Source organism: Ceratotherium simum, chromosome 16, assembly GCF_057802395.1.
Source record: "Ceratotherium simum simum isolate JZ-2026a chromosome 16, ASM5780239v1, whole genome shotgun sequence".
Classification (NCBI taxonomy): Eukaryota; Metazoa; Chordata; class Mammalia; order Perissodactyla; family Rhinocerotidae; genus Ceratotherium; species Ceratotherium simum.
In genome coordinates this window covers 1,260,609-1,272,245 of record NC_141915.1, presented here as the reverse complement: position 1 = coordinate 1,272,245, position 11,637 = coordinate 1,260,609, and the positions used below count along the sequence as shown (strand labels likewise).

Genomic DNA, 11,637 nt, shown 5'->3' with positions numbered 1-11,637 from the left:
ACCTCTGGTGGCCGCTCGGGGGGGTTGCAGGGGCCGGGCCCTGCTCCGCCGGCGCCCCTGGCTTTTTGCCTCTCCTGTCCAGAGGGAAGAGAGGGGTCCATTTCACTGAGCTGAGGGGGCCCGACTTGGCTTTCCCGGCCGGCAAGGGGGCCATGCCCCAAAGCGCCTCTCTCCCTTCTGGGGAGATCTGTGCATAGTGTAGATCAGAGTGTGCCAGCCTCCTGCCCTCCGAGGCTCAAGTGTTACTTTACCTTTTGCAAACTTTATTTTCATAGTTTGAGAAGTTTTTGTACAGAGAATAAAAAATAAAATTATTTATAATCTGGGTTCTGTTCCTTTGGAGAGGAGGGTGGGCGCTTCAGCTGAAGTGTATCCCTCCCGGAGGAGGGCCTTTGGGCTTGTCTCCCTCACCCGCCATAAGCGATGAAACTCCCCCTTCCGATGTCATGGGAGGCCTAGGGATCTCGACCTGACCTGGAGCCCACTGACCTCTGGGCCACTCGTTTGAGCTATATCAACCCCTAACTCATTATGGTCTCAGCTGTCCTTTCTTGCCTCGCGGCTTCTATGCCTATCAGGTCCCAGGATGACATGGCAGGACAAATCAGTGTCCTCAAGGATCTGCTGTGACAGGAGGGGCTACAACCTGGAGTCCCTTCACATCTGGAGTGTCTGTCTCCATCTATCCTCCTCTGAGAAAGCCTGTACCCCCCTACCCCCCATCAGCCCTGAGACCGCGGTGTGTGTGTGTGTGTGTGTGTGTGTGTGTGTGGATGGAGCAGCAGGGGCTTGCTCCCTGTTCTGCAGTAATGGCCAGAAGCCCTGACTGACTCCCCATTTGTGTCCCCCTCCATCCCTACCCCTCACCTCAAGCCTGGCCCCCTCTCGGCAGAATCGGGTCAGAACCCACAGGCTGCAGACTTCCAAAACAATCGTCGTCTCTTTATTGACTTTTTTTCTGAATGCAATGACTGTTTTTACTCTTAAGGAAAATAAACATCTTTTAGAAACAGCTCGATACACACAATCTTCAGTGTGAAGCAATATACTAATAAGAACACTAGTCGTCTTAACATTTACAGTCTTCATATATATTATATATATGTATCTGTATACATATATATACACTATGTAACCAGGCCAGATATAATACACACGTTTACCATTTTACAGTCATATGTACAGGAAGTTGCTACGGCGGCCCCGTTCTGGGGGCTGCGTCAGGCCTATCGAAGCGTGGACAGAGCTGAGGACACGGACGGACAGGCAGACGGACGGGCGGGGACTGGCCTGGGCCGGTGGTGGCCGCGTGGGGCAGGGGCATCACCATAGCCCCATTCCCAGAAAGGGCCCCGTGCTGAGGGGCGCACGGCGGCGACACACGGGAGAAGCGAGCATGTTCCCAACATATATACATTCTATGTAACATATATATAGAGGGGTACACAGGTTTGTACAGGAATCTAGCGCTGTCTCTGCTCCCGTGCCAAGTGGGCACTGCAGTCCCTGGAGACGGGCGGTCGTGCAGAGGGACGATCACGCGTCCGCTGGAGGTGCCCTCTGGTCGCGACTCCTTTCCTTTTGCGCTCCTAGGCTGGGTCCCAGGGGTGGCTGGAGGACTGAAAACCGGACGGACAGAAGCCAAAGGAGGGGGGGGCATTCCGCCCACACCCGGGGCGCCCGCATCCCCTGAGCATGGGCCCCGGACTCCCCCAACCGCACGCAAGTTTTGGCAAAGGCTGGGTGGGAAGGGCGCTTGGACGCGTTCCCAACGGCCTGTTCCCAAGCCCCCAGCCCCTCCCCCGTCGGCCTAGCCCTCTGCAGAAGGGCTTCGGCTCCCTGCACCCCCACCCCCCGCTTCGTTCAAGGAGCCGGGAGCCGCCCCCGGCCTCTTCCAGGGCTCTTCGGACCCACCCCCCCTCCCGGGCGCCCAGCTGCTTGCCACGACCGTCAGGGCCGCGGCAGCACCCAGGCGGAATGTGTGCCACGTCGTCCTGGAACTTCCAGGGGAGACGCGTGTCCCTGGCCAGGCTAAAGGTGTCTCCCGCGCCCGCTGGAGCCTGAGCGCCCCAAGGAGTCTGGCGGCTCCGCGGGCCCCCTCCCCAAGCCTGGCCCGGGGGATGCGAGCAAGAGCGCCCCGTGTCGTCCGGTTCCGGGAGCAAGCGGCTCCGGAATGTGTTTTCTTCTCAACCCGGGACCGCAAGTTTCAGGCCCAGGCGGCCAGATCCAAGATCCGGGTTCCGGATCAAGGATCGGCTCTGGACCCGCGCGGGCAGCAGCTCAAAGGCCCGGGGGCTGAGCAGGCGGCTCCCCTCCTTCGGCGGCGGGCGGGCAGGCGACTTCTCCGGCCTCGGGGTGGATTACAACGGCAGCCTCTGCAGAAGCGAGAGCGCCCGCGGGTGACGGACGGTCGCGGACGAGGGCGCGGGCCGCTCCTCCCCACCCCGGGCCCTCCCCGCGGCGCCGCGCGAGCTGGGGGCTCTGCGAGAGGCGGCCGGCCCGTGGCTTTTCCTTCTTTTAGCCCCCCGCCGGCCTCCCTCTGCCCCCTCCCCGGGATGGCCTCCCTCCGGAGCTGCCCGGTTCAGACTGCGGGCTTTAGACGGGCTGTGCCGGCCCCCCGCGCCCGCCGAGCCAACGGGCCAGGCCGCGCGATGGGCGGGTGGGAGCCGGCGGCCCTGGGGCGCGCTGCGGGGGTCGGCGGGGCGCGGCAGGGCGTAGCGAGAGAGGGCCCCTCCCCAGCCCGGACGCCCTCCAGGGAAGGCTTAGGGTCACCTACCTTATGTTTGGGACATTTCAAAGAAAAGTTTTCTTCGATGAATACACAACCTGTGACCAAAAATAAGTTGGGGTGATTAGGACAGCTGCTGGAGTCTTCTAGGGGCCAGAGGGGTGGGGCCCCACTGCCCACCAGGCCGAGGCTGCAGGGGTCTCTTTCAAAGTCAGTCAGACCCTGCTGGAAATCCTCCAGAACTGAAACGCCGTCCTGGTTGACCTGGCCCTCCGCCTCCATGCGCCCTCCAGCCTGGCTGGCCTGTCCCCACTGTTCTCATGTCACCTCCTCGCCTGGAACTCCTGGTCACTCGGAGGCTTTCCCTGGCTCCCTGGCTGTAGCAGACCCCGCACTCCCCAGCCTCTCTCCCTTCCCCTGCCTGGCCACACTGGTCACCACCTCGCAGTGGTCAAGATGTGGACTACTTGCTCACGGTCTCTGGCCCCCTGGAAGGTGAGCTTGGGGCACAGCCTCGCCTCCTTCCCTGGCAAAGCCCCTAGAAGAAGGGCCTGACACCCCACAGGTGCTCAGTGAACGCACGCTGGCAGACTGGGCGCTGCAGTCACAGGGCTGCATTCAAGCCTCAGCGACTCCTCTGAGCCTCAGTCTCCACATCCGTAGAACGGGCACGATGCTGCCTGCTGTGTGTCATCGTGGGGATGAAGGAGCGTGTCTATAAACCACGCGCGCAGCGTGCACTCAGGACACAGGGCTTGTTCCCCTGGGGGCCTAGAGTGGGAGGCAGATCCCAGCGCAGGGCCGGGGGCGGAAGGGACTGAGATCCCGGGTCTAAGCAAATCCCCTCTGAGTGCCCCGGGCACCGCCCCGCTGGAGGAGCAGAGATGGCCGAGCATGACCAGTTCTTGATGCCCCAGGGCCCAGGGTGTGCTGACGTCTCCGAGAGTCACCACTCCCCTGCCCACCACCACCTAGGGAGACCCTGATTTGCTCCCCCCCGCCCCGGAATCCCCACCCCCAGCCCCTGGTGCCCTTCTGGGCTCATCCTCCTCCCTCTCATGCCTCACCGGCCACTGTGCTGAACAAACCCCAAACCCACAGACAAGGGGGCCTCTCTTCCCCGCACCCCCCTCCTGCTCACGCCGTGGCCGCCACTGGTGGCTCTGTGCTGTGGCACCATGACAGCATGGCGGCTGGCAGGCAGGGCAGGAGGTGGGGACAGATCTTCAGCCCCGAAAGCAGGGCAGGGAAGGCTCCCGGCCTCTCTGAGGCTGTCTCCTCTTTTTTCTGCCCAAACCCGGCCGGAAGCTGCAGGGCCTCAGACCTGACAACTCCCACGAGTTCCCACACTTCAGGGCCAGAGGGGCTTCAGTAGTTTCCCCCCTTTCCTACGCTCAGCAAGCAGGCCACGGTTCCGGGACTGCGCTTACACTTTCCAAAGGGCACTGGGCTAAATCCCCAGGCCTGCTGCACACGTGGTGCCCCCACCCCACCCCACTGCAGGCCCCACAGTCAAGGGCTTGGGTCTCCAGAAGCAAAGGATAGGAAGTCGCCACTTCCAAAACCAGCTCGCTCAGTAACCCACCAGCATGCACACTGGGCAGGGGAACCACCCGGAAGAGCCGGGTCATCAATTCTGGCCCCTCTCTCGGTGTCTGCACCTGGGCAACCTGGGACCCTCGCTGACAAGGTGGCCCTGGGGCCTGAGCGTGGAAGGGCTCTGACAGGATGCCATGGTGTGCTGGCCTCTGCCAGCCTTTCCGAGTCACTGCTTAGCCCCACCTTGGTGCTCCTTAATGGGCTGAGTGGAGGGCAGGGTCAGTGGGCCAGGGCGACAGGGAAGGGCAGAGGAGGGCAGCCCTGCTGTCCTGTGGTCTGAGAGCGTGACCCAGACACGTGGAGAGCCCCACAGACCCGCCCTGTGGCAGACCTGGGGATCAGACAGGTGCAAGGTGCTGACAGAGGCCCCCAGCTCGTGCCCTCAGTTCCCTCTCACTCCCAGCCCTCCTGGCTGGCCGGGGGCTGGACGCGGGCCTTGCCTTGGCCAGCAGGATGCAGCAGAAGGGGTGGTGCGGTCCTGAGCTTCGCCTACTGGAGGAGAGACCACACGGAGCAGAGAGGCACTGGCCCACCTGGGGCCCTAGCTCACCCTGCCTCAGGGGACCCAAGTGCTGACCACAGCCGCCTGGGTGGGCTCCGCAGAGACCAGCCACGCGCAGCCGGATCAGCAGACCCTGCTGGTCGACCTGTGTCCTCGTGAGGAAGAAGGAAGGACTGGTGTTTCGGCCACGACGCTGGGCCGGGAGGGGCCGTTAGCTAAGCAGCAGCAGCTCACACACTACGGCACAGCCCCGCTCTGCCTCAGACCTGCCCCCACGGGGAAGCTGGCCCGTCAGGCTCCACGCCGCCCCTCCCTCACCCCCCACACCAGGGCCCGGCCTTCCTGCGCCAGCAGTCTCCACATACACGGCTCTCTGCCCCAGCAGCCCTCCTCTCCTGCCTGGACGACTGCGGTGTTGTGTCAGCTCTGATGGTGTCAGGGTCTCCTCTTTCCAGCCTCCAGCCCACTTCCTGTCGTAATCCCTGGGTCTCTACAGAGATCCCTCTTATATGGGGACTCCTTCAAAGACTTCATTTGAAACAAAAGTTCTATTGCTCCAAGCCTGGTATATATATCCCACTACTAACCAGCGGCTGCCGGCCTCCCCTGACCTTTTGAGGCCTGGCTCCAGCTCCAATGTCACCTCCTCCTGGAAGTCCTCCTGTACTCCCTCCCAGCTCAGACAGCATGAATCTCTCCCACAGCACACCCTCTCTCCTTCTTGTCTGGTCCCCATAACTTTGGGCAAGGACCACAGCTTTCCCGTCTGTCCCACTCAAATGGGAGCCCCCCCGCGCCCCGGGAGGCAGGACAGCACTGGGGTGGGAGAGAGGGCACAGGGCGTGGAGCAAGACAGGCAGGGAGTCCCGCCCTGGTTCTGTCGGCCCGTGCTGTGGCCATGGGTAAGGCAGCCTCTCTCTGTTAAGATGCACAGGAGCCCGATGCAGGGCCGGCCCGGAGCGGTGCTCCCTCACTGTGGAAGGGAGCTGCGACTCGCGGTGGCTATCACTGGGACGAAGGCCATGTGTCTGGTGAAGCGCCTGAGTCCACGTCACATTCTGGGTCACACTGCTCACAGAGAACCCCACGTCCCCCTCCAGCCAGCCCCTCCTTGCAGGGTGCTGGTGCCTCGGCCCTCTCCAGGGACCTGTTCTCACTCAGAGTCCTGTGTGTGCCCCTGGGCAGCCTGGGTGGGACTGGCGCTGGCCCGGGACCAGGCAGGCAGGCGGGCACAGGGAGGGGTCCCCTCTGCCCAGGGTAGCGCCAGTAGGCCTGCAGGTGGGGAGGAGGGGCAGCGGGTCCCCAGGCGGTGGGAGTGTCCCGCCAGGAGATGCCTCTGCCCTGTCATCTGTGACACAGGGTCATAACCTCACCCTCTCCTGGGCCAGAGGAGGGAGCATAAGGGGAGCAGAGGAGGGGACAGAGTTACGGCGGTGGGCCCCAAAACAGGACTGGGGTTGCACTTCCAGGACAGTGTTCAGTATTTCACTCCCTGCTCCAAACAGCTGCAGAAAGAGGGATTATCATAATCGCCATTTTATCAACAGGGAAACCGAGGGCAGACATCAAGGGACTTGCCCAAGTCCACACATTAAAGATGCCACCAGGGTTTGAATCCAGGCCAAAGCCGCCTCTAAACTCCCTAAAATATTGCCCTCATCAATGACTAAAATTCCACCATCAACAATATCTTTCTTTGGCTGAAATAAGGGAAGTCCTTGAGCCTCAGTTTCCCTGCCTGGCTGATGAGGTTTGGGGCTCCCGGCTTTCTCTGGCCTGTGCAATCTGTCATTCTCTGTGCCTGGTGATGAATAAATGCTCACGGGACAAATGAATGAGTGAGCATCGCTCTGCTTAAGACCTTCTACAGCTATTCCCTGGCACCAACAGGAGTCTGTTTTGAACTTCATCTCCTCCCATCTCATTTGTTTTTTTGTTGTTGAAGTATATCCTTTCCCTTTTTCTCTGCCCAGTAAACTCCTATTCAGCCTTCAAAGGCCCAGCCCCAGTATCCCTTCCCCTGAGGCCTGAAATGCCCCCACCCCTTGGCACCCCTTGGCAATGACAGCTCCTCAAACAGCTCTCCATCTTGTAATTTATGCCTCTAGGCATTCCTCAGGTGGGTGGCTAGGGACTGACTCATCTCCATGCACAGGTTCCAGTGGAGAGAGAGAGATGAAGACAGGAAGAATTGCTGGAGCAGGAGAGGAGGGAAGCCGAGGGTTAAATGGGGCGGGGTTTGAGAAGCTGTGCCCGGGTCCCCCTAGACTGCCTGGATGGGCCTCCAGGGCCTTCCTGTCCCCGCGGGCTGGCTCTTACCCGCATCACTGGCACACGGGTAATGGTAGGTGTGGATGCATCCTTTGTGGCAGCACCCAATGGTGGCCCCGGCTTCCTGGCAGCTGGAACAAGTCTGGGAGGAGAGAGGGAAGACAGGTGAGTCTGTGGCCTCGGGGCTGGCACCTGGCTTTACAGACAGGCCCCCACAGTCCCTGCCTCCTTCCTCTGAAATGGTCCCTGAAAATCAGTCAGGAGGGAGCTCAGTGGGGGGAAAACGCCCACAGGGTAGAGTCTGCAGCAGCTCCTGGCCTAGCGCATTGGCTGCGGGGACCTCCTCGGCCTGGGGGAACGACTAGCTTGTGGATGAGCATATGGGTCTTGGATTCACACAGACTTGGGTTTGAATCCCAGCTCTGCCACTCTGCCCCACGGGCCCTCGGCTGAGCCCTGCACACTCCCTGGGCCTCATCTGTGCAGAGGGGACGGTCTCCCACAGGATGGTCGTGAAGAATCAACGAGCAACGCCGTGTGCCCGGCGGATGACGGGGACTCGTGAGGCCAGTCACCACTATGGCTCTGGCCACCCGCTGGCGTGCGCTGGGGTCTCCAGGGCAGCGCACCCTATGTGTCGTCACCGCTGGCTCCTCCCAACAGCCCTCCAGGCAGGTACCTTTCATGAACCCCACTTTACAGTGAGACGGAGGTCCCTACTCCCCGCGAGAGCGAAGACAATAAGCGTCGTTTGCACCCTTTCCGCAGCAGAACAAGCACTGACCCAGAATCATCCCTGGATGCGCCAAATCACCCAGAGGACCCAGGAGGAGACAACACAGCCAGTCCTCTGAATGCTGAGTTATGTGAATCTTACGCCCTCCAGCATGGCCCCTGGCCCCCTCCGGCTCTCAGAAATGCGGTCTGCTGAGCTCAGCGGCTGCCCCGTGCCTGGCCCAGCTGCCTGGAGGGGGACGTGGCCAGGACAGGATAGCGAGGGCAGAAAGGCCTTTGGAAGAGTGAAGTGAAACCTGAGGCCGGGGGAGGGAGGGGCTGGGCCCCCAATCATGCAGAGCCCAGAACCACAGCCCTCACTGCACAGGGGCGGGGCGACTGAGGTGCAGGAAGGAGGTGGGGAGGGTGGCAGGCCTGTGCGCAGATGCCAAGCCATGGAAACAAGTAACTGTAGCTTATGAGGTGCCAGGCAGGCTCGAAGCTGCCTCCTCATAACCTGTGACACCAGTGAGAGCTCAGAGAGGCTGAATAATTTGCCCAAGGACACACAGCTCATAAGTAGCTGGGCTGGGCTCTGAGCCCAGTAGCCCGGCTGGAGCACAGGCTGGCACTCACCACTCCATACTGCTTGGGGCAGGGGCGGGCTCATCCCAGGCCCCAGGACTGAGGGAGACTCACCCCCAGCAGCTGGGAGAGGCCAGGGATGAGAAAGCCTTCTCCCAGCCTGCCCAGGCCTAGGGCCTAGCCTGAGAAACGCCTGGGGATGCTCCCTCTGGCACCGAGCTGCGTGTGGGGAGGTGCAGGGTGGGGGGCTGGGGTCCAACCTGGAACATCAGGTTTCCACACAAGCCCTCTGGATGGGCAGTTGCCCTCTGGTCAGGACTGAGACCTTCCAGAGCTCTGGGGCCCACAAAGGGCTATGAAGCAGGACTGGGGGGTCCAGACCAGACCCAAGTGTCCCACCCACCAGCGGCCCTCGGCTGTTTTGATGGTTAAAGGGTGACAGCCAGAGGGGGCTCCTCGCTGCCTCGCCTGCACGGAGGCCCCCCACCCCCGGGGGCAGGCGTTCCAGACGCAAAGAGACCGAGGTACAGAGATGGAGGCCTCGGGCCCTTCTGATGCGGGCACCAGCAGGGGTGTGGCCTGTGAACCTGCCAAAGGGTCCCAGGCCGGCGGAAGGGCCCAACCCGGGGCCCAAGCAGACACTCTGACCTCCTAACAACTGCCGGTCGCAGGCACAGCCCCACATCCTCCACACCACGCCAGGCCTCACCAAGAGGCGGGGTCCACAGAGGTTCTGGCAGACTGGGAAACCGAGGGCCCGCGGGCTGGGTGTGGTAGGCGTCAGGGACAGCAGGTTGTGTGGGGGTTCCCAAGAGGGCACAGAAAGAAGGGGGGTCCCTGTGAGCCCACACGGAAGTTCTGTTCCCCCAGAGAGCAAAAGTGAGGCCAAAGCACCGACAGGCGTGAGGGGGCCGGGGAACGGGCTGCACAGAGCCCCCACTGCCTGGCCTGCAGCCGTGCCGCCCCGCTCACGGGGCAGCCCTCTGACACTCCCAGGGGGCGGTGACTTGCTGGGGTGGAAGAGCTGGGGTCTGCTCGACTTCAAGGATGCGTGCTGCCGTTGGCGGATTCCGGTGGCCTTGAGTGGCCTGGGCTGTCAGAGGGGAGGGGGCCCAACTATGACCCCGGGAAGCCCGAAGGCCTGCCCGTCTCTCCAGGGTGTTCTGTAGGTGCAGCCTCCACCTCCAGGGGGGATGCTGCTTTAATGAGCCCCTCTGAGGCCGCCTGGGACCACCTCTCTGGTATGGAGGCCCCACAGATGCTGCTGGAGCCACCTGGTGAGAGGCAGGGGGATGCGGGCGGGGACCCGCAAATGCCGGTTCTGACGTTCCAGGGATGTCTCCAGCATGGGAGGCCGCCAGAGCGTCTTGGAGTCTGGCCCAGCAGGCAGGGATGGGCCGGCCAGGCAGATCCCAGCTCCGCACCTAACAGCTGGGTGACGCCAGGAGAGCCCAGCGCTGCTCTGAGCCTGGCTTTGTCCCCAATCCAGCAGGACTTCAGTGCAAGTCGGTCGGTGAGACCAAACTGCCTGGAACAGCCTGGGGCAGCAAGTGGCTGACCCGTGCCTGTTGCTGTCTCCTCCTCGCCCAGGCCAATACTGGGGGCGGGGGTTCAGGGCAGATGGGGTTCCGGCCCTGCATGCAGAGAAAGGGGGGAAGCAGTGCAGCCCGGCCCGGGCCGCGGAGGCGGGGAAGGCCCTGGACGTGGGGTCTGGGGTGTGTGGGAAGGGCTCTCGGAGAACGCACAGGCCTGAGGACGCAGGCTCGGGAGCCGGGCATGAATGGCATGGGAGCAGCCCACTGGGGCTGGTGATCTGGGGGTTAGTATTATTTTTTAATGACAGGAGAGACTTGAACCTATTTCAGGGCAGCGGGAAGAATCCAGTGACTGAGAGAGAGGAGAGACAGAGAAGCACAGATAGCAAGAGCCAGGAGAGAAGAGAGGAGGGGAGCACTTCAGGGACGGCTGGGGTGTGGGAGGGGGGCCGGGAAGTGGCAGGTGTCCGGTTGGGGCTGGGGTTTCCTCCATCAGGCTGGAGGCCAACGGGCAGACATCTGGCCGTGTAGAGGTCTCCGACCACGCCCAGGACAGTGGAAGGTCAGCTGCGGGACACACAGGGCGTCGAGGGCAGCCGCCCATCCACAGTGGCCCCCACAGCCGACGGCCAGCACAGGAGCTGGTCAGCGGCTGGGGGTGCCGAGAAGGAGCGAGTGCGCAAGCAGTGCATGGGGGCGGGCCCTGGGGGAGAACAGAGGTTGGAGGCTGAGGGCTGGGGCCATGCTGCACAGTGCCAGGGAGCATCACTTCACAGGAGCCTGGTGGGCGACACGGTGGCCCTGTGTGTGGGGGCAGGAGCAGGGGCCCCAGGGACAGAAGCTGACCCCACCACCCCATTCCAGACACCTTCTGCTGACAGCCACCAGACAGGTCTGAGGGCTCAGCGGGGCCCCCCGGCTGCTCGCTCCCTGCCGCCCTCTGCACCCCTCGCTCCTGAGGAGCCAGATCCGTGGTACTTAGATGGCAGTGACACTGCCAATGACGGGGCTCCTGCCGAGGTTCTGGATGTCAACAGCACACCCTCACAGAGCACCTGGGCCAGGCACAGCTCTAACAGCTTTATGGGCATGAACTCATCCAGTCCTATCCTGCCCACTTGAGAGACGAGGAAACAGAAGCACAGAGAGGTTAAGTCTCATGCCCAGGGTCACACAGCGAGCGAGGGGCAGAGCTGGGACCTGAACCGAGAAGCCAGCCCAGTTCTTGCTCACAGACCTGTGACTAAAGTCCCTCAAGGGGCATTTTAGGACCACTTGTGATGGCTCCCAGGCCACCCTGCACCAAGAGGGCCGTGTGATCCTGGGGGCCTCCTGCTGGAGGAGACACATTCAAACCACGTGCTGTTTGAGGGGTTCCTCCTCTAAGCTCCGAGCTCCATCTCAGAGACCAAGGAGGCAGGTACCGGAGCGGGGCCAACCCGTACTGCAGGCCCTGACGTGCAATTCGGGAAGGCCCCACGTCCTCTGGGGCCCCAGCATCTCAGCGGAGAAGGTGGAGCCAGGTGGGCTCTGGGGGGACAGGGGCTGGAAGGCACCAGGTGAGTGTGTGGTGGGCACTGGGCTGGGCAGGCAGCAAGGGGCTGCAGGGGGAGTCTGGAACAGGGCAGGTGTGTCCTGCCTCAGCCTGGGGTGGGCTTCAACTTCCTCCCACCCTCCCCAGATCCTAATTTGTGATTGTGGGC

At 62.4% G+C, this 11,637-nt stretch overlaps 1 protein-coding gene across 5 annotated transcripts in view; it reads right to left on the bottom strand.

The window, feature by feature from the left end:
- Window positions 1-1,919: 1,919 nt before the first annotated feature.
- Window positions 1,920-11,637, bottom strand: part of RAI1 (retinoic acid induced 1) — a 119,990-nt gene continuing 110,272 nt past the window's right edge. For all 5 annotated transcript variants that reach the window (XM_087440282.1, XM_087440284.1, XM_014789786.2 and 2 more), the window contains 3 exons: window positions 7,149-7,242; window positions 2,777-2,826; window positions 1,920-2,375 (listed from right to left, as the gene is read on the bottom strand). In XM_087440282.1, coding sequence (XP_087296408.1) covers window positions 2,361-2,375; window positions 2,777-2,826; window positions 7,149-7,242 — 159 coding nt within the window. In that variant the 3' untranslated portion in view covers window positions 1,920-2,360. The remainder of the gene's footprint in view (window positions 2,376-2,776; window positions 2,827-7,148; window positions 7,243-11,637) is intronic.